Genomic DNA, 21481 nt, shown 5'->3' with positions numbered 1-21481 from the left:
CTCCTGTTATGTATAAACACCCACAAACAGATAAAAACTGACTAATTTATAATGATGTTACAGCTTTAAGGAAAGAGCCTGAAAAGTGAGACAAACTATGTCTTTTCAGAAACAGAGATATCATGGATATGAATGTACTTTGAGAAGTAGCAAAGAAAAAGAGATGCATAAGGAAGGAGGAAAAAGCAGAAAACCAAACCTATCTGCAAGAGCTCTCTGGGACAGGGAACATTTTATGTTCTGATATTAGAAGCCTACATTAGAAAAGCCAAATCCTGAAATATTTCTAAAATTGTCTGAAAAAAATACCAAAATGTAAATGAATGCATTGTGATTAATATACTATGTATAGTAGTATGCTAATATTTCCAAACGTCATACTTCCTTTACCCATTACACATTCCTTTTTCTTATTATGGTATTGCATTTAACTGCAGGGTAGGAAATTCTAGACTCAAAACCGGTTTTGTTTTATAGTGCTGTGATTGGAGTGCTGTAGCTGAAGATAAGCCCTTCAGTTCTAAACTCTTGCTTTCAGCTGCATATAACTTCTTTTAAAAGAGGAGTTTTTAGGCTGAAACTTCTCAAGATTTTGCTGAGACCAGAGGGGCACTTGTTTAGGAAAGTTGAAAGAAAAGGCTTTCAGGTCCGTTATTTTTTTTCCAAACCATTAAGAAAATAGTTTAGTTGCTTCTTTGGCACTAGATGGCTCGTGGTTTATTTTAAAATGTAAAATTTATTATACATATAAGCCTGAATGAGTAATGGGTGCTACTTAAATGTATAGAAATTTAGTTATAAGTGTTTAAACATTGTGTATTAAGCATGGAAGGCGCTTTATTTTTCTTACTGATTTAAGCAGATATTGAAGAACAATATTCTTAAATCTGGATGATGTGGACATTTTAATATATTTTATTTAAACCTTTGCCCATAACAAAGATCATGTAAATTTGTATTGAATAAGAACAATAATTATGGAGTGGGAAAGTCTAAAGACAAGATAGTACAAAACAGTATAGAAGAGGTAAAGGTGTATCTCTTATTTGTTCAGGAACTACAGGAACGAGTTTCCATTTGTTCTCAACTATTTAATGCTGTTGGTTTGCTTGATATTATCTGCTGTTGTACTGTCTTATAATCCTTAATTAAAACATTCCCGTTTCCCTAAACATAGTACCAAATTCAGGATCCAAAACTCATGTATAATTTTTGCAGGTGCTAATAAAAATACAGGCCAAGATTTAAAAAAACAGGAGCCTAAAGTTAGCATTTGGGTTGGCTTCACTAGGAGCTGCAAGGTGCACTTTTGAAAATCTGGCTGCTTATTTAGATGATTAAAGGATTCTAGCTTTAGGTTCCTTTTTTCTTAAACCCTTAATCATAATGTTTAATGTATATTTATGTAAGTTACCTCTTGATCTTGGACCCAACAGGCATATATTTTGACTTTGTGTTGCTGAAGACACTTGGGGTAAAGCAGACCAGGTTTCCACAGATTGTGGACCAACACCTCACAAACTGAAAGAAAGAGAAGATGACTATATGTGCAATCATCATTACAGAATCAGTGATTCCAACCTTCTTTATAATCAGGGAGAATTACACCTTGAAACCTTTCTCGCTAGCTGATCCAGACTTTACAGAGCATGGTTCTAATGCTCAGGGTGAGCACAGCTCAATAAATACCATTTTGCTCTAAGAGTAATTCTCCTTAGCTTTTTGGTGTTCTACTCTTAGAACAGTTTACCACTAACTTTAATATTTTACAGACAAAATCAAATAGTACTGCAAATATATAAGTGCATATGGGAATGAATAAATTATGTGAGTTGGTTGCCACTAACTACTAGGCAATGGCTTATTAGGCTACTGGTCTGAATAAGCTTGATCTTGCCTTATTTTAAAATTAGCTAGTTTAGGTTCTTTTAAGTACTTGTATGGGTGGACTCTAGCCCTTAAACAATTGCCTTCTTTGTAGAATTAAACTGATAAAAACAAAACAATCATCTTATCTTAGCTGTTTGCTAATTATTTCAGACAGCTTGCAAGTAAGGCTATGTTTACACAACAGTTTTTTTGGGGGGGAAGGAGGCACCAACGCAACAACCAGTTCAGCTACACCAGTGTTATCAATCATTGGTGTGAGTTCTAGTGCAGAGAAGTCTCCCGTGGCTCTTGGCTTTTATAACCACCAAATAAGGTGGTAAATAGGCTGAAAGCCACCAGAGCCTTGTCTGAAACACTTGACCTGGTGTCAGTGGTAATATTTTCCCTAAAAATACCAGAATTTCTGTGCTGTAAACACTTATGCTGGTACTTAACTTTAAGTACAAGAGTAGTCCTATCCATTTTAATTAAATTTAGCATGCATGTAAATATTTGCAGGATTAAACCCCTAGTGTAGACAAAGCATAAAAGACCTGCAAGTGGCCACTGAATTATTTGGCAATCTCCATGACAAAAGGACTGCTGAGCTCCTGCAACTATTGCAAGAGGATCCCCAATCTTAGCTGCATATGTAAGTACTGTTGTTTAAAAACTGCACCAGATGCTGAATGAAACTTGATGTAACTTGCATTGAAGATTCAATAGATGATACCTGCCAGCTTTTTCAAGCTAAAAATGTTTTAAATGATGTAGCTCCTCAGGGAAATTATAAGCTATTATGTAAAACTTGCTAATTTTAATTACAAAAATAAGATTTGTAAACAATTTCCACACCAGAATGTAACAAAAATGTAACCTAAAAATCAAATGGACTATAACATTATATACTTTTAAAATTTTATTCTAGCACATCTGCTTTGCAGTGTTGTATATAGGAGACCTTTGATTCCTGCTTTTACCTAATTTCTCAGTCCTTTATTAAATACAACAAAACCGTATCCTGCTGACATGGACTGTGATCTTATTAGGTCTGTTTATGTAAGCTGGTTTTGATGCACGTTTGCTTATAGTTACTCGGCTGTATAAGTACAGTATTTGTGGGATAGAGGTCTATTATTATATGTGCTATGAATATAACAATGTAGAATCTGTGGATGATACTTCAGAATTATGTGGAATGATCTCCCAAGGGAAATGAGAATATACAGAAGGTTGTGGAATTCCATACCTTTCTTTGCTTTGTGGACATACAAAGTTTCTGATACTTGGAGTGGGATGCACTCATAGCCAGATCCCAGTCCATGTAATATGTGTGGTCACAGAGCACACCTCTTAATAACTTTTATTGGCTTCCTCACTGTGTGGTCTGGCACCCTCTAAACAATTCTGGCATGTACTCAGAAAAGTTGCCAGACTGGCTTGGTCTGCATTCATCTGGAGCTAATTTTAAGGCAGTGTTAAAGTTTTTTCTCTCTGGTGCTGAAGAATTTTGATGTGTTTCAACAAGTTTAAAATCTAACTCATGATATTTGGAGCTATCACTACTACCCCTGTAATTTAATGCGGTAATCCTTATGTTGATACCATCACCCTGTCATTGTTCTAAGAATCAGAGATTGTTACCTATTAATAATTGATTGTTCCATAATATAAATCATGTAAGGAATTCTAGAGATCCTTGGCTTCAAATTGTTCAGTCAGTCCTGACTAGCCCCAGAACTGACCGAGTGGGAGTGCATGAAGCAGGTGGTGTCATGGACTTGATGCTTAGTAAGTGGAGCAGGAGTTGGGCACAGAATCAATAGTCACTGCATAGGATGGGGGCACACAGTCTAGATCTGAGGGTGCAGGGAGATCTCATGGAGGAGTAGTAGAGAGTACAGATTAATTGCAAGGAGGGGGGTGCACAGTACTGGCTCTCACTGAGGGAAGTTATTGGAGGAGGCAAAGACTCAATCCTCAGTGTGGGGGTGGGAGACAGCCCCAGGTATCCCCTTTTGTTGAGGGGTTGTGGGGGCCCAGCCCCAGTTTTCACTGAGGAGGTGGGAGAGCATATATTCAGTGCAAGAGAGGTGAAGGAGCACAATCTTAGCTCTCACTGAAGAGACAGATAGAGGCACAGACTCAATGCTTAGTTGGGGGGGGGGGGGGTACACAAGCCCTACTTGTCACTGAGGAGAGGAGGTCAGGGGTTCTATGCTGGAGTGGGATGAAACAGCCCCAGGTCTTAGTCTCAATGAAGGGATGGAGCCAGAGCCCGAGCTGTAACAAATGGGAAGAGGCTACTGGCTTGGTGTGGAAGTGGGGAGAAGCACCACCTCAGTGAGGAGATTGGAGAGGAACAGTAGTGACGGGGGGGTGTACAAAGAGAGTGGGGGCCATGGGTTCAGTGGGGCGGGGGTGTCAGCTCCAGCTGTGAACAGTCCCTGCCATGGGTAGGGGGGTGGTATGGGCTCTGGGGGGGAGATTAGTGCTGCTGTCACAGCGGTGGAGGGGGCACAGACTCATGGGGGCAGTGGCCTGTCACTGATGGCTGTGGAAGGCATGGGGTGGGTGGGAAGGAGTGGGGTTGGTGTGTTTGGGGGGGGGGGGGGTCCAGTCCCGCTGTCATGGGGGCACAGGCTCGGTGGGGGAGGGGGTCAGTCCCCACTGTCACGCAGGGGCCCGGGCTCTGAGGGGGGATTAGTCTCTGCTGTCACAGAGATGGGGGGACACGGACTTGGTGGGCGGGAGCAGAGCGCGTTGTCATGGGGCCGGGGCCCACGGGGTCAGTGGGGAAGGCCAGTCCCCGCTGTCACGGTGCTGTGGGGGGAGGGTGTTTCCCTCGCAGCACGGCTAGGAAGCACAGTCAACGCCGTTGGCTGAGCATGCGCGGCTGGGCGGCGGCCCTCCGGAGCGGAGCGGCCCTTCCCTTCCCTTCCCCCCTCCCGTCCCGTCCCGTCCCGTCCGTCTCCGTGAAGCCGGGGGTGTCCTGGTGGTGCTGAGCGTCCGATTGCGCGGGGGAGGAGCATGCGGCTCAGCCAAGGGCCCCGCCGGGGGCAAGACAGCGAGCCCGCCGCCGTGCCTTGTAGAGGGTGAGGCTGAGTGGCCCGTGCGCAGACTCGGGCCTGGAGGCGCCCCCGCCCCGCAGCAGGGCCGCCGCCCGGTGTGGAAAGGGCCCGCCCGCAGGCCCTACAGCCCCCAAAGCACCCTCATGGGGGGGAGGAAGGACCCGCCGACCCCCCTTGTTTTCGATACCCCCTGTGGGGGGGGAAGGGCCCGCAGACCCACCGCCCCCACCCTCATGGGAGGGAGACGTGTCGCGTCGCAAACCTGCTTAGCCCTTTTGGACTCTCCCTCTTTTGGGGGGTGTCATGGGCTTGGCCCCCCTCGTGTGTGCGCTGGGAGAGGCTCCCTCTTCCCGGCTTGGTTTCCAGATGCTCCCGGCGGGAGAGGAATGTGGTGGTGGGGGTGTAATTGCCTTTAGCTCAGGAGTGACATGAGGAATGGTCGCCAGTGCTGGGGCCCAAGCCACAGCCCCTGCATCAAACTTGGCTTTGAACAAAAATGGTTCTTTAATTGCAGTGTGCGTCTGATACTTTTTGCTCTTTCCCTCCCATAGGTGATTGCCCTCTGAACTCCCATGTCATACCAACAAGAGGACTTCTACAAAGAATATATCAAAATGATGACAAATATTGTCATTTTGAGCCTGCTTATTTGTATTTCCTTATCTTTCTGGATTGTGTCCATGACAGCAAGTACGTACTATGGTAAGTCCATGGCCAGCCTACTTGGCTGAGTAAAGCTAAGCCCTGTGCTCAACTTGATGGCCTGTCTCTGTAAATGATGACAACCCATCAGCTTCATTGAGGTCTATAATGGTCTATAGAGCAAAGAACCAGATGATGTCAACCAATAACACTTTCCAGTGTCGTACCCCCGTCTCAGCTCTGCCCATTGATTCACTAGAGTTTAAAATGTGGTTATCTTGAATGACTCATGTCCCAGACAAAAAGAAAAGGAATAATTGTAGGAGAAATGGGGGGTGAGGGGCACAGAACACATGTGGCAGATAGGAGGCAGAGAGACAAGTGGTAGATGAAATACACAGAGAAGAGCTGTGGGAAGAGGGAGAGAATGAGAATGAGGGACCCTAATAAGGGGGCAGAGAGCGGAACACAGAGCCCCTGGCATGAAAGGGGAGGGGTTGCAAGGAGTTCCTAAAATGGAGGGAGATGGAAAGGTGGCACTGGGAGCTTGTGGTGGTGGTGGAATTGAGAAAGGTAAGGAGTGTGTGCAATGAGCTCAGTCTCCAGAAGCAATGAGGTGTGCTGTCCTCTAGTGAAATGTATCTTAATATTTTGTTAATTTGCAGTTAAGATTTCTTCAGTCAATATTATTACTTGTAGGCAAAATGCATGTCAGGATGGGTGTAATGGGAGAGAATTAAAGAATATTTTATCTAAATATTCTATTACCCTTTCAGTGATTGTCTGGTCTCTGTACACATTCCATCTGCAACCCTGAAGCTGAATCACAACATGCAGATTCTTCCAAGATATGCATCAATAATTATGTGCTTAATTACAAAGACTTTCAATACTGTTGCAAGAATTCATAAGTATTTTTTTTTAATCTGAGTTAAGGTGGCTGCAATGTATAAAGTGAACTGCCACGCATTTATATTGTCCTTAACAAAATTTATGAAGTCTACAAGTAATAGTGTATTTACTGTGGCAAATTTAACTGAACAGTTTTTACATGGGAATTTTCTTATTTTTTCAAAAGAAATATAAGAAGCTTGGTAAATTTAAAACCAGTTGGCATGCCTGGTACCCATACAAGTTTGTACAGAAAGTTTCATGTTGGGTGATGCTGGAAAGTACTAGGCTTTTTCTTACACATCTTAGGTATGCCCAAGTGGAGCTTTTTTCCTCTGTACTATAGGAGGTCCATGGCAGCAAGGCTCCCTTCCTGTCGTCTCCCAAAGTACTTGCATTGCTCTCTGATATAGAGGAGAAGAAGGGGTACTTCTTTCTTGTGGAGCTTTTTGCATACTGTAAGAGATGCATCATTTGTTGGGATTCCCTTTGAGACCTTTTCCACTTGGCTTATCCAGAACAGTTTGCCCAGTTCTGGGAGAAAACTTCATTCAGGTCTCTGGGATAGAAAAACCTCAGTTTGACTGCAGATTTCATTGCTTAGCTTCCTTTACTTGGCATACAGCAAAACAAAGCTGAGTTGATCAGACTCAAGTCTAGGTGGTGGGTATGGGGTATACCACACATCTAAAGTTGCACAGAAAATCTTTTTTTATATACATTTACACATTACATTGCATTTACTATGCAATGCATCACCTATTTTTAACGTGGCTTGGTTACTTTGCAGGAATTAGTCCCTGTGCAAGATAATATCTCTGCATTGTCCACTCTCAACCTCTTTATATTCTTAATATATCTCATCCATTGTTAGAAAATGGGTCCGTGGGTGTTCTCCCTCTACTATAGCTGTCTCAGACATTCTGTCTTTTTAGCCTACTGACCTGTTTTCTTCAGCCTAATAATCTGTTTACCTCTCTAAGTTTATGCTCCAAGAAATAAGGCCTTTCTCCATGTGTTAATTACTCATGTCAGGCTAGGCCTTAGCTACATCATTGCAGAATATGCCTGCTCTGTAATATCCCTGAGCCCTTTGGGAGCAAGAACCCTTGCATCTGCAGAGCTTTGAGCTCTGTTGGCCAGCCATTGCTTTTTTCTCATGTTAAGAACTGATGTTAAAGGTTGTGATCTTGCAAAGAGGGTCACTCAGGCAAACCCCTGTGTCCATGCAGTAGTTCTTGCAGGGATGAAACCCAAAACCTTAAATGCCAAGTTTTGCTGTGTATAATTTTTAACGTTGCATTTGAAAAAAAAACATTTTATCCATTGGCTTCTGAGATATAAAGAGAAAATTATGACAAATGAGCTACTAGCATTGCCTTATAAAAATAAAGTATGAAATTTTGCTTAGATGTACATTAGCCTAACATTTGTAGTACTGAGTCACTGCAAGTTTGAGAGGACTGAGAGGCCTAACTTTGTAGAAAAGGAGTCCTTTCAAATTGCTGACCCTGTCAACAGATTTACTTATTTTTCTGGAAATGAATTCATTGCCCGTATAAGAGGAAGTTGTGTAATTTTGGTTACAGTGAATATTTTTCAAACCAAATCTCTTGATCCTAAACGATGAAATTGCAACTGATGACTTCATAGTATCACACTGTACTAGTAACATTATTCCCTATCATACTTCAATTTTTATATTCTGTAAATGTATGTTGTTTTAAACAGTTTTTAAAATTGAATTTGTGACTTCCAATTTAATATCAAAACATGACTGTAATAAGAGAATATGAAGGCTGCATGTGTATTGCTGGTAGGCTAGTAGCCTTATCAGAGGTTCTATCCTGACTGAAAATCCTGGGTTCTGTAACTACATACTGTTAATGGATTCAGTTTCAATAAAGTATTTCTAGTCATTGTAGAAAAACATGTTTAGCTGAATGGGTAAAAGTTGATTCATTTTGGTAGTTAACTTGTCAACATTAGTCTGCCATGGGCAATGATTTGACTATTTTGAAAAATTTACTTAAATGCATTATATTTATGTTTTTCATATTGAGAGATGCTGGTTAGTGATAGATTATCTTAGTGATCATAAAGGAAAAATACGATATGGGGTAATAGTACTATCAGACAATGTTACACAGTAATGGATCTGTTAGATTAGAAGTAATTTCTTTCCTTCTCTTCTGTCCAAGAGAAGAGTGGACTTTTGAAATTTCTTTATAGCTTTTGTTATCTGGAATTAATACTTTGATGCCCAAACAAAGAAACAGCAAAATTAAGCAATGGAATATTCTGTAGTAGTGTTTGTGTTGGGGCACAAACAAACCTATGTTCAAAAGTTCGAGTAGTAGTAATGTAATGTGCTAAATTTGATAGGAGACTTTGAAAGGGGAATTACAGACCAATCAGCTTAACTTCAAGTACCGAGAAAAATAATGGAGCAAATAATTAAGCAATCAGTTTTCAGACACCTAGAACATAAGAAGGTGATAAGTAACAGTCAGCATGCATTTGTCCAGAACAAATTGTGTCAAACTGACCTCATAGCTTTCTTTGACAGGGTAACAAGCTTTGCGGATGAGGGGGAGGCGTTAGATGTGATATATCTTGACTTTAGTAAGGTTATTGGTTCTGTCTTTTATGAGCTTATAAACAAACTAGGGAAATACAACCTAGATGGAGCTACTATAAGGTGGGTGCATAACTGGTTGGAAAAACGTTCCCAGAGAGTAGTTATCAGTGGTTCAAGTCAAGTTGGAAAGGCATTTCAAGTGGGGAAACTTGGTAACACAATTAGTTTTAGCAGTCACTTGTGTGATAGCTCTTTTTTGAAAAAAGACCGATCCTCAACATTACTGACATGGACAAATAAAAGTATGATTGATCGTTTCAGTGGAAAAAATTACATTATATTAAGATCAAGTAGATTTTATAATGTAGGGTTACCATTCTTGGATTTGAACAAAATAAATACATATATGATAAGAGGTTGATCAAATACAAATGAATTTTTTGAAGATAAATATAAGCTATGAATGAGATTTAATACTTATATAAAAAGTTCATATATGTTAAATGAAAAAAGTTTAAACTGACCATTTATTCCTACTGCATGTTTTGTCTCTAGACCATTTGTAATCCACGACCATGACCGTACTTTACTTCCCACTCCATGAATATTTCATTTCCTTAATAGTCTTTTTGTACATGATTATGTCAAAAACTCTTGGAAGGCCTAACTATGTTTTTTCTATGTATTCTTTTTTATCTACTGTTGTGTTGACACACACACAGAATTTTAGTAGTTTAGAGAGACAAATTTCTTTTACCTGAGCCGTGTGGGTTTATTTCTATCACATCATGTTCATCTTCTAGGTATTTATAATTCTAATTTTAATTGTTTTAACCAATCTTCATGATACTTGAGTAAATCCCTATTGCCAAGATTGTTTGTCAAAGCAATTTTTATTTAAAGGTGAAATGTTTTTCAGAATCATTTGTATTTATTGCATAATGTACCCTAAAATATATTGTTAAACCTTCTTCACATAGTTCTAGGTAACCTATCAGAATGTAAGATACTGGAAAGATTTCCTTGCATTAGTTTATTTATTCAAAAGTAGTCCTGTTGTCTATGCATAAAAGTAATATTATTTTGTAAATTGTTTTATAGGCTTTATATTTGGTCTTTCCTTGAAGTTATGTCAGTCATCCATTATTGTCAATTATGTATTTGCTGTAAAATCATGATTAATTTTGGTAGAATGGATGATATAATTATCAGGCTTCAGTTAGTTTTGCATTTTGCATTTTAATTTTCACTGTTTGTAATTCCTTTTTGGAGTTTAAAAATCATGTCATTTCCCTGCAGTTTGGTTCTTTTTCTTATTAGTAAAGTTTTTATTTTATTAATCTGAATATTTTCTCATTATGTGGATTAATTTATGTGAATGCTGAACAAAAGGGAAAAAGAACTTTATGATGGTCCATTTCAGTAATCTGCTCTAAAAGAGAGAACAATATTTCTCTTTTGAATTGTAAAAGGAATGAGGAAAATAAAGTAGGTCTGATTTGTGTGTTCAGAATCTAAGTGCATATTAGCATGTTCTGACATGTAGGCCATTTTCTGTCCTTCAGAAGGCCAGTCCATAACATTTTATTTAATACTTATTTTAACTCCCCAGGTACTTTGCGGCCTATTTCTCCATGGCGCTGGCTTTTTTCAGTTTTGGTTCCATTAATGATTGCTTCACAAGGTTTTAAGAAAAAGAGCCTGGATCATAGTGGAGCTTTAGGAGGTATGTATTTTCTGGGAACATTAAGTGAGCTATTTTATGTATAAACTAATGTCTTTCATAATTTTTGCTTTTTCTGTGTGCTTTTAAGGACTTCCTATTCTAAATCCTGTTATAATGTAAACATCTAAATGTAAGCATACAGTATCTGTCATGACTTCATGTTGGTTTAATGTTACGTGCCATTTCTACTTGTTTATGCAAGAAGTTTTATCTATGCTAGTGTAACTACAACTCACTGTTAATATTGCCAGTAAGACTTATTTAAATATATAGTATTATTTTAAGCTTCAGTACAGTATATGTATTAATCTGTTTTAGATGTAAAATCCAACACAATAATGGCAATGAGACATGAGGTAACATATACCATCTTACTCTGGAGTCTTTGTGGAGAGACTGATGATTGCAGTCTCTTTCCATCCATGCATAGGCAGAAGAATAAAAGGAGTATGAAGAAGGAGACTGCTGGAAAGTAATTCCCCAATCTGAGAGGTGGAGGGAGCTTATCTGCTTGATTCTTCAGTTTATCTGGTGCAGACCCAGACTGTTCTCTGTGGTTTCCTTTGCTGAAGGATGGGTAGTGCTCCTACCATGCCTCCCAGAAATATAAGGAAATTGAGTTTCCTCTTTACATTAAATAAATGACCTGTTTAAAGAGGGCTTTTCTTGACTAGATGGAGAAACACCCAGATACAGTAGAGCAGTGTTACCAAACTACGATGCAAGCCTTGTAGCTGAGGTGCTAAACCACTTCCTGGGACGTGGGACAAAAATGAGGATCAGTGTTAGGGAGAAGAGTAAAAGAGCAGGAACCCAAATCTCCCCCTCTCTTATCACACACTGCAGATATGGTACTTCATGTGCAGGTAAAATGCAGGCAACAGTTTGAAAGCCATCAACTTTATTTTCTTCTCCCTTTGTAGCCCCTAATGTAACCAGCTGCAGGAGCAGCTCACATGTACAGAGAAACAGGCCATCAGGGCAAGCTTCTCTACTCCAGTGACATCTAGCTGAGCCTCAGGTAGCACCAGTTGTCTTCTTTTACTAGCAGAATGTGGCTTCTGAAGAGCAGTTGAGTGGGCCGTGGGAATCAGAGGTACACAGCGAGTAGAAGAAAAGTAAAAAAACCAACTTGAAAACAGCAAAGAAAATGGACAAAAAGAAGAATGGCATAAAGTAAATAAGAACAGACAAAAAAGAAAAAGCAAGAGAGAAAATGAACAGAAGAAAGGAGAGATGGCAGCAACTATTATGACATGATATGAATGGATGGGTGGGAATGCCCAACTTGCTAGATGATCCAAAGAGGGTTTTTTTTTTTTTTTTTTTTTTTTTTTTAAATAAAGACCTAAGCTATAGAAGATGTGTTTAAGGTCCGTATTTAAATAGTGGTTGCTGGAGACCTAACAATAGCTCTTAGTGTGCTTCCTGCCAGAAACAATAAAATACTCCAGGCAGAGTATATCCAGGGATTTTTACTTAGATGTCATTTGGTCTCATCTTAGTGTTTAATTTTCTTTAGTTCTTGCATAGATGAGTGTTACTGTTTCCTGGTAATATCAGGTGGCTCTTTCAGAAACTGTATACTGTCCAAATTCTTAGTGGAATATTAATGAATGTTAAAGCAAAACATCAAAACAAAGACGACCAAATTTTTTTCAGTCAAAATGGTTGGCTCTTTTAAAATTGGTTTTCAGGTACTACAGTAATGATCTAGGTAATTACACTGTCATTTTAGTGTAGCCTTATCATGAAGGAGTAATTGATGATTTTTGAAACTCCAAAATAATTTCCTGTTAATTGTTTTGAAAAGATGATTGCGTGAAGTAACTTGCTCGATTTTTTTTTCCCCCACCCCCACTTCTTTCCCCCCCTTTCAGGATTAGTGGTTGGGTTTATCCTAACTGTTGCAAATTACAGCTTCTTCACTGCCTTGCTCACGTTTTTTGTTACTTCTTCAAAACTTACTAAATGGAAAGAAGATGTAAAGAAGCGTTTAGATTCAGAATTCAAAGAAGGTAAACTAAGAATTATTCTATCAGACAGCTTCTAAAGAGTAGATACTGTGTCTTGCCTGATACTTTTGAAAGTTAAAGATGTTATGTAGTGCACAGAATAGAGAACATTATGTAAAGTGTTCTTATCCTCTCTATCCCCATCCTGGACTAGAAGCAAGGTGCTTGCTAATAGTTCATTTAATAGTAATAAACTAAAAGTAGTGGTTGTGGCTTGAGAGACTTTCATGTTGGTTTTTGGGTTGTGTGGGTTTTTTGGTTTGGGGGATTTTTTTATTTGCTTTTGCTGCTTGTGTGAAGCGACTGCATGTCGAGTTTCTCTGCTACAGATAAAAATATTCAATGTATTTATTTATTTATTCTTTTACTCCAGGTGGGCAGAGGAATTGGGTGCAAGTATTCTGTAATGGTGGTGTCCCTACGGAGCTGGCTTTGTTATATATGATAGAAAATGGACCAGGCGAAATTCCAATAGACTTTTCCAAGCAGTACACTGCGTCATGGATGTGTTTATCCCTTTTAGGAGCTTTGGCCTGCTCTGCTGGTGATACATGGGCTTCAGAAATTGGCAGTGTCTGGAGTAAAAGTGAGCCTAGGTTAATAACAACCTGGGAAAAGGTTCCAGTAGGTGAGACCTTATTGATTTACACATTCTTGTCTGTAATACTGTCATTTGTTTCTGGGACCCTTAACATAATATCCATAAAAAGGATAAATCTAATTCTGCTAGCATTATGAAGCTTTGTGTGGAAACAATAAGTACTTTGACATAGAATTTACCACATTTTGTTTGTCATGGGATGTAAATAAAAAAAATAGCTTTTATTTATTTATATATAATATATGAGGGGGGGTGGGAGGAGAGAGAACTGAGCAAATAATTGATATATCTCCTCCCCCCCCCACCCAGTTCCACCCTGGGCTGAAAAAGTATTTTTGGTTTGGTTCAAACTGAACTTTTTGTTTGACCTAAAACACTTTTTGGGTTTTTCATTCTCAGGTGTTTTTCACCCATTTATTGGTTTGTTTGTTTTTAAAAAAAGCTGAATTACAAAACCAAGGGTCAAAACAAACTGTGTTGAAACATTTTGTTTTGAAATGTTTGAAATAAACTGTTTTGATCTTTAAAAAAAATTCCAGTTTTTTTTCACTCAAAACTGTTTGCCAAATTTGACCTGATTTTATGAATTTATGAATAGTTATGAATAGTTTTGAATAGTTATGAATAGTTTTGAATAGTTTTATGAATAGTTTCTGTGACCTGAAAAATGAGTTTTTTGGCAAATTTATTACTCTGAAAAAACTTCACATAGCTGTGGTTAGATAGCACCCTGTGAGATAAACTCCTTAAAGAATTCTGGGACTGCTTGTTTTTACTACCATTAGTGTGCCCATATTACAGTAGGTGTAATTTAAAGGATGGTAACTGTCATCTGACTTGCTTTAACAAAGGAGAAGTGAAAAACTTTTTAAAATCAAGCTAGATAAGATTTCTAATCAGTAGCAGAATGTGTGTTTTAAATGTAGAGATTACAAAAATGCATTTTTAAATCAAATAGTCAATTCATTTCCTGCTTTGCTATCTTAACAAGACTGGAATTCATATTTCTTGTCTCCTGTAATTGATGACATTGCTAACTTTTAAATCACTGCATAGTATTGAGTTTCCTTGAAGCAAAGAAATGTAGAATCCTACATTTGAGACTTGGTGATTTAATATTGTAAATTGACTTCTAAACGTTTGGAGGACAATAGTTTGCCTCAGATTATTTTTTTCACCCTACGTGCTTACTAAGTTCCTTTTATGTAAGGTGTCAAACATGTTGCTTATTTAGATAATTTCTTTTAAATATATTTTTGGCAAAATATGTCTTGGTGAACTACTTCTGCAAGTTTGAATGGTAAATGCTCTGGCTGAATGGAGTTAGGTGTACAAGTTGGGTGGATATCTTCATCTTCCTCCCTCTCTACCCCTAAAGTGAAAGCGTCTAAGTAAGACTGAAACTGTTTTTCTTTCCAGTTTTGCTTAATATTAATTTAACTTACTGTTTGTGAAAGTTTTTGGATTAATAGCTTTGGAGACTGAAGTTACCTGATTACTAAAGTGGTACTTCAGAGGCAGCAACATTGCATGCTAAGTTTCATTACATCTGTCTGGAAGGATCATTACATCTGTCTGGAAGGATCAGCACTTGCTTTGTTTTTGCCTTTTTTCTCTAAAATTTCCCACCACTCCTCCACTGGTGTAGCTCCATCAGTGGTAACAACAGTAGGAGCATCAGTGTAGACAAAGTGTTGGCCACTGTTGGGAATTTTAGGGAAACAAAGGCTAGTATAACAGTCTCTGGGAGTGAGAAGGTAGTTCTGCTTTCACTCTCAGGTAACCGTTAAAGCCAATTAATACATCTTCTGAAAAGTTTTATAACTCTTCTCTGTTTTGCTTTAATTTAGGTACTAATGGAGGTATTACATTAGTGGGCCTAATCTCAAGTCTCATTGGTGGTATGCTAGTAGGTGTGGCTTACTTCATTACTCAACTTGTTTTTGTGAGTGATCTGGACATATCTGCTCCACAGTGGCCTCTTGTTGTGTTTGGCGCAATGGCTGGTTTCCTGGGATCAATTATTGATTCATATTTGGGAGCTACCATGCAATACACTGGTAAGAAATTTTCTGCTTGTTTTTCTGATTAACTTAAAAGCTCTCTTTTAACTCTGAGAGGCAGGGGTGATGGTTTTTGAAAATGGGGAAAGAATGGAGGGATTATTACAACCGTCAAATGGAGGTTAATAGAAAGATGGAGATCAGAAAGAAGGTAGGAGGAAAGGCAATTTATCTTCATCCTTATCCTCTTCTTTCTTCTCCTCACTTTTTAATTTTATTTAAAAATCTTCTGAGGTTGTTATCCTCTTAGAGTTATTAAAATGGTTGTGAGATGTTTTGATAGAGGAAAAAATGGTGGTATTTTCTCATCAGGTCTTCCTTCAATATGTCAGATTCTAGCATTGCACACTGGCTTTGTGTACTTTTTTCTTCCTTGTTCTACTAAATTGCTGTCAAACCAAAGTGCGTGTAATATTGTATGATGATACTTTCCTCACCTTTTACTTTATATTATCCTATCACAAACTTAGTAAAAATTAGGGCCAGATTGTCCCACCTTACCCACAGGAGTAATACCTTACTTTGCAAATAGTCACGTTGATTTGAATGGAATTCGTTGTAGAGCCAGGTGCTACTTGTGGTGATCAATGGTGGCAGAATCTGGCCTTTGTGCAATTCATTTAGTTTTTGATTGTGGCTTTCATTAAAGAAGTTTATATGGGGAGTGGCGTGACTTTTTCTCTGTTCCTCTTTCTCAGGGAAACTTCGGTATGGGTTTGGCAAATTTATCTAGAAAATAAACATGAGGTTTGGCTTTTCGTAGCAAGCGTTAAGTAAAAGTTAAGCTACCTCAGCTTGGAGTTAGTGCCTCTGTAGCCCAGGGCTTGATAAATTTGCATCGTAGCTAGGAGCCAACCCAAAAATTAAGGAGCCAGACAAAGTGGACCCAGCAGCAGGGTGCCCTGGCTGGAGCACAGCAGCCACTCTCCCCTCCTGGCCCCGCCTCTTCCCCCCCACCTCTCTCCTACAACGTGGGCCCAGCGGCAGGGTGCCCTGGTCAGAGCACGGCAGCTGCAGTGCTCCCCCCGGCCGCACCCTTTCCCCCACCCCTCTCCCACAATATGGGCCCAGCGGCAGAGCACTGTGGATGGAGCGTGGCAGCTGCAGCTCTCCCTCCTCCCGGCCCTGCTGCCACATGGACACAGTGGTGCCCTGGCCAGAGCGTGGCAGCCGCTCCCCCTGCCCGGGACCCAGTTTTTCACTGGGAGAAATACTAGGCTCCAGAATTAAATTCCTAGGTGCCATGGCAACCTGGCGCCCAGGGTTTGTCAAGTCCTGCTGTAGCCCCCATTCTCTGACCACTGAATTCTGGTTTTGGCCAAAGTTTAGTAAGAGATTGGGAGGTAGCAACACTGCCAACTATTTGCTTTCCAAACAGGCTTTTTAAAAAAAAATTCTGTGGTGAGCGTTTGCAGGCATCTCTTTAAAATAAAACAGAAGTTCAAGATGAATATTTGTATCACTACTTTTAACATGCGAGGTATTATAAGGTCTTCAAAAGCTACAAAGAGAAATACTGGCATACATTGTACTGGCCTGCTTTGAGGTACTTCTTCATCCTTCCCTACACAAATACTTAATACATCAGTTTTCTAGAAATGTACACTTCTCCTGAAACACAAAATAGTGGAGTGGCAGGGAGAGCACTGAAATAGCCAATGGAAAAAATTCTAAAACTTCTAATATAGTGGTAGAACAAAGAGCAGCTAGGCTGGTGGAGGGAAAGCCATACGGCTAGCTAGTAAATACTGTTGTTTTGGAAGTGGAGATGTTAGCGAGTGCTATTTCAGCATCTAAAAGGAGTAGACTTACCATTAGACAGAGTAACCATTTTATTTACATCATTTATCATTGAAAACAAATTCTTTTTGACATACATGTACTTGTTTCTAACCATTTGTTTGTTCAACAGTATCATTCATATCAGAACAGTTCTTGGAATAGTTTTATTGTTCTTGATTACCACTATTATTTAGCTTCTTATTATAGAACTGCATATGTAGATTTAATAGAAATAGTAACTACTTTTTAAAAAAGCTTCTCACAGTAATTAAAAGTATAGTATTCAGATTCCATTCTTTGAGGTTATTAGTGTGAGTTTAGAATAATAGTTTACCACTAATTAGCTAGTTATTGTCCTTTTTTATATATGTTTGACTCCACAGCCATATACTAAACATTTGTAGGCAATCATGGACATTTGAGGTCTTGGCAGTGGGTTTCCTCTCAACTACGATAGTACTGTAAATTTATCTTTTATTTGCTTCTTTTTCCAGGTTTTGACAAGCGTATTGGCATGGTTGTCAACCACCAAACAAAAGACTCAAAGCACATATCTGGAAAACCTATACTGGACAACAATGCAGTGAATCTTTTTTCTTCTGTAGTCATTGCTTTGTTACTTCCTGGTGTGGCATGGTGTTTCTGGCCAAGAGGGTGAAACTTCTTAAGTCTTTCTATACCTAGTTCAAATACTATATCTGAGGTACTTCTTATCAGGTTAAATTATTGATATCTAAAAGTAAAGATTATATGTTTGAATTAATATATTCAAAGGTTTCTCCCCAAAACACTGTTTTTACCTTGTTTGGAGGGAGTCCTCTTCATTCTTTTCAGAGCCAGAAGTCAGGATTCACCATCTTAACTTCCTTAGGCTGTAAGTTTGATGGGGCAGCCACCATCTTTCTGGGCAGAGAGGACCAGATGAGTCAGTTAATAACTTGTCAGTGCTACTCCTTAATTGGACACAGATTGCTACATAGTAACATGAAGCACTTCATTTTCCCTTTCATAGCTGAATGCTTGCTCTTCAAATCATTTCCAGCCCCTGGCAGAAGGGGAGATGAGAGACTGGAACTAGAAATCTAACCTGGATCTGCCATACAACTAACATTAACACTGATCACCAAGCCACACACAATGTACTATATATTTTCTATAATGTAGACCATAGTAGTATCAATGAAATCACTGAATTCTGGTTTAGTATACATTTCCCATTGTCTGTTACATATTCTAGGTTTTATAGAGGTGCACTGAAGCCTTTAAAAATTGTACTTTAATAAGGGTTGCCTATTCCATGTTGTATTTTTTCTATGCTTTTGATGATGGGTAAGAAAAAGTGATGTTATAACATAATGTCTCAGACATATGACTAAATTTATAATCAAAACTAACCTTTTTCCAATAAGCAAAGCAGTTTGTTGTCCTTTGTTCTGAAAGTCTTCCTTGCTTTTTATTAAGTAGGAATATAAAACTTATACAAGCAGTATCATAAGGACTTATCAGATTAAATTATTGATATTGAAAAGTAAAGATTACATGTTTGAATTCAAAATCAAATGTTTAGAAAAGATATAACTTGCTCTGTAACTGTGGAATTACTCTTTGATAATCTAAGTTTAATAGTAGCACATTCACTAAGTGATGATCTTCATGTTCTTTCTCAGTAATACTACTTTTTTCTTTACGAATTACCACTCACTGGAGATGTTAAGGTGTTGGGACCTTTATTGTTGATAAAACGAGGTTTTCACTTTTGTCATTAAATGACAGGCTAAAACGTTTTAGTTAACAGTTTAGTATTTATTATATTGTGATCGGATCCTGCAACTGGGTCGCATGCATGGATCATTGTGGCCATACAGAAATCATCCACCTGGATCCATTTGCAGGCAGTGACCCATAGTGTCTTCACCAATAAAAGTTTCTTCCAGTCTGAGAGCAATTACCAGTTCCAGTGCTATTTGCAGTTTTAAGTATAGGAGACTTGGCAGAATCTTTCAAAACAGAATAAACTAAGTGTGACCACTGCATCTTAATGTTCTTGTTGAAAAGAACTAACATGAAAGGCATACATGCCCTGAATTAATTATATTTTAATGTAACTGTAAATAAATCTGTTTTTCTTTATCGTACGGTTAGGATTTTGTGGAAACACATTTTTGATTTTGTTAATGTTATTAGACATTAGAGGAAGGCACTTAGAAAGAAAAAAAGGAGATGATAGTGAGTTCTGTAATAGAGTGAAAACATATAAACACAGAAATGGTTTAGCTTTTAATTTAAATATTTTTATCTGCTATATTATTTTGCAGGAATTCAAAGTATTTTTTCAGGGACTAAGGAAGCTTTTAAAAGACTTTGCATAGCAGTATGAAATGCCTTGATTGCTGTTAACATGTGAATTAATAAGTTTTAGCAAGCAATTTTGCACCTAGCAAGCAAGGGTAGGATTTTCAAAAGTGCTGAGTATTGGCGTGCCTGTGTCAGTGAGAGCAGAATTGGGCCAATATTGAGTGCTTTTGAATTTCTCACCATTAAATCTCTAGTGAACAGAATCGTATTTAAAGAATGATCTTCTCCTCTTCTTCTGTCACATTAGCTCTATTAAAAAATATTAGCTCTGGATAGGATACCATTACACTGGACAAGATACTATTAAATTGAACAGAACATAGTAGTGCAGATAATGTTGCCTTTGATTTATTTTATTTTACACAGTAGCTGTGCAGAAAGGATAGCCCTTATGAGAAGAGGAGGATAAATTTAAGGAACCTGTATGTGACTTAGTGATATGCACTGGTTTACATGAACTAAGAGCAGTTTCTGTGACCAGAAAGAAGCTGATGTAATGTTGTCACTTGATCATCAGAAGATGTCTGGATGGGCACAGGGAAAATAGATGAGAGTAAAAGGTCAGGTGATGAAAGGGAAGGAGGCAAGCTAAGCAGAGTAAGATATTAATAGAAATGAAATGAGGGCACATCGTGTTTTTCCATTGTAAGCAACTTATATTACACTTTGTTTTAAATAGTTGAATATTTGTTGTGCCTCAATTCTTGTATGTGAATTAGTATTTGAGATTAATCTATGCCTGTAAATTAAAATTTGACATTAACCTGGCACTGATTTATTTTTTTCTTGATGGAACAGCATGAAAATTCACAAATCACCTCTACAATACTTTGATAAGATTTCCTTAAACTGAAAAAATCCAGTTGGAAGGCAGTTGAGACTTATATGTATGGTTTTATATATTATGTATGTTCAAGAAAATGACTATTTTCAATATAAATATGAAGTATTTTTTCTTAATAAACATAATGCAATTGGATTTTGTGTGTTAAATCTTGTCTCTGCCTGAAAAAGCTTTCAATTTGTCTGGTATCTCAATCTGAAGCATTTTTAAGGATCCAACAATGCAAGCATTTATCTACAGAATATAGTTTTATAGTAGTAAGTTACTACAAAGTATCATAAATGTGCACTGTTGGTGCTAATAGATCCATCATAGTGAAGTGTGCCAGCACTTCAGTGGCAAACCACAGTTCACTGAGACATGTTTAGCTAAAACCACTAAATAACGGTCCGGGGAGATGGACCAATTACATGTTAAAATGTGGCCCAGGGCTAGGGCTTTCAAGTTAGAGATGTATACTACTCCCAGTCCAGGTAATCCATTGAACAGAGATAAAGGATAGAATATGGTTTCAGTGATGCATGGTCCTTTCTGGATCACTACTACTTCTGCCCTTTGGTAGTTTCTGCCTGCAGTGAACTAGTGTGCATGTAGAGTTGTTAACTGTGTATGTAAATTGCACACCTACGTTATTTTCAAATCTGATTCCTAAATAGCCATTATTAGCTTCATAATTAATACTTGGAGATGAATGGGACAGTTTGTACCTATCTGTTGTTTAGAACAGCACTACACTAATTCACAGGTGGCTGTCTTTGCAATAAAGGGTAAAAACTTTTTTAAAGAAATGAAAGTTTTGCATTTTATTGAACCTGAATCTGGATGCCAGATAAACACATCAGGTGGACTGACGCCCTTTCTAAGATGAAACAGGTTTAGGATTAGATGATTCAGGGTTAGGTCTTCTCTACACAGTTATGTTATCATGTCCCCTCTCCGTCTTCTCTTCTCCAAAGTAAACATACCCCATTTTTTCAATCTTCCCTCATAGATCATGTTTGGTAGACTTTTATCCACATTGCTTCTGAAATGTGGTGTCCA

At 38.4% G+C, this 21481-nt stretch overlaps 1 protein-coding gene across 2 annotated transcripts; it reads left to right on the top strand.

Moving 5' to 3' along the window:
* The first annotated feature begins 4817 nt into the window (after positions 1-4817).
* On the top strand, positions 4818-20575 carry TMEM19 (transmembrane protein 19). 2 transcript variants are annotated; one of them, XM_067564021.1, is made up of 7 exons: positions 4818-4964; positions 5492-5642; positions 10667-10780; positions 12661-12798; positions 13319-13423; positions 15247-15456; positions 17736-20575. In XM_067564021.1, the coding sequence occupies exons 2-7, from the start codon at positions 5513-5515 to the stop codon at positions 17897-17899; spliced, it is 861 nt and encodes a 286-aa protein (XP_067420122.1). In that variant the 5' UTR covers positions 4818-4964; positions 5492-5512; the 3' UTR covers positions 17900-20575. The 2 variants fall into 2 exon arrangements, with proteins under 2 accessions (XP_067420122.1, XP_067420121.1); XM_067564020.1 differs by having other exon boundaries at positions 13169-13423.
* The last annotated feature ends 906 nt before the right edge of the window (positions 20576-21481 follow it).

This window comes from Emydura macquarii, unplaced genomic scaffold (assembly GCF_026122565.2).
Source record: "Emydura macquarii macquarii isolate MOO-44397 ecotype Brisbane River unplaced genomic scaffold, CSIRO-AGI_Emac_v2 contig_2636, whole genome shotgun sequence".
In the NCBI taxonomy this organism is placed as follows: Eukaryota; Metazoa; Chordata; order Testudines; family Chelidae; genus Emydura; species Emydura macquarii.
The sequence above is the reverse complement of the archived record's forward strand: the minus strand, read 5'-3'. Positions and strand labels throughout refer to the sequence as shown.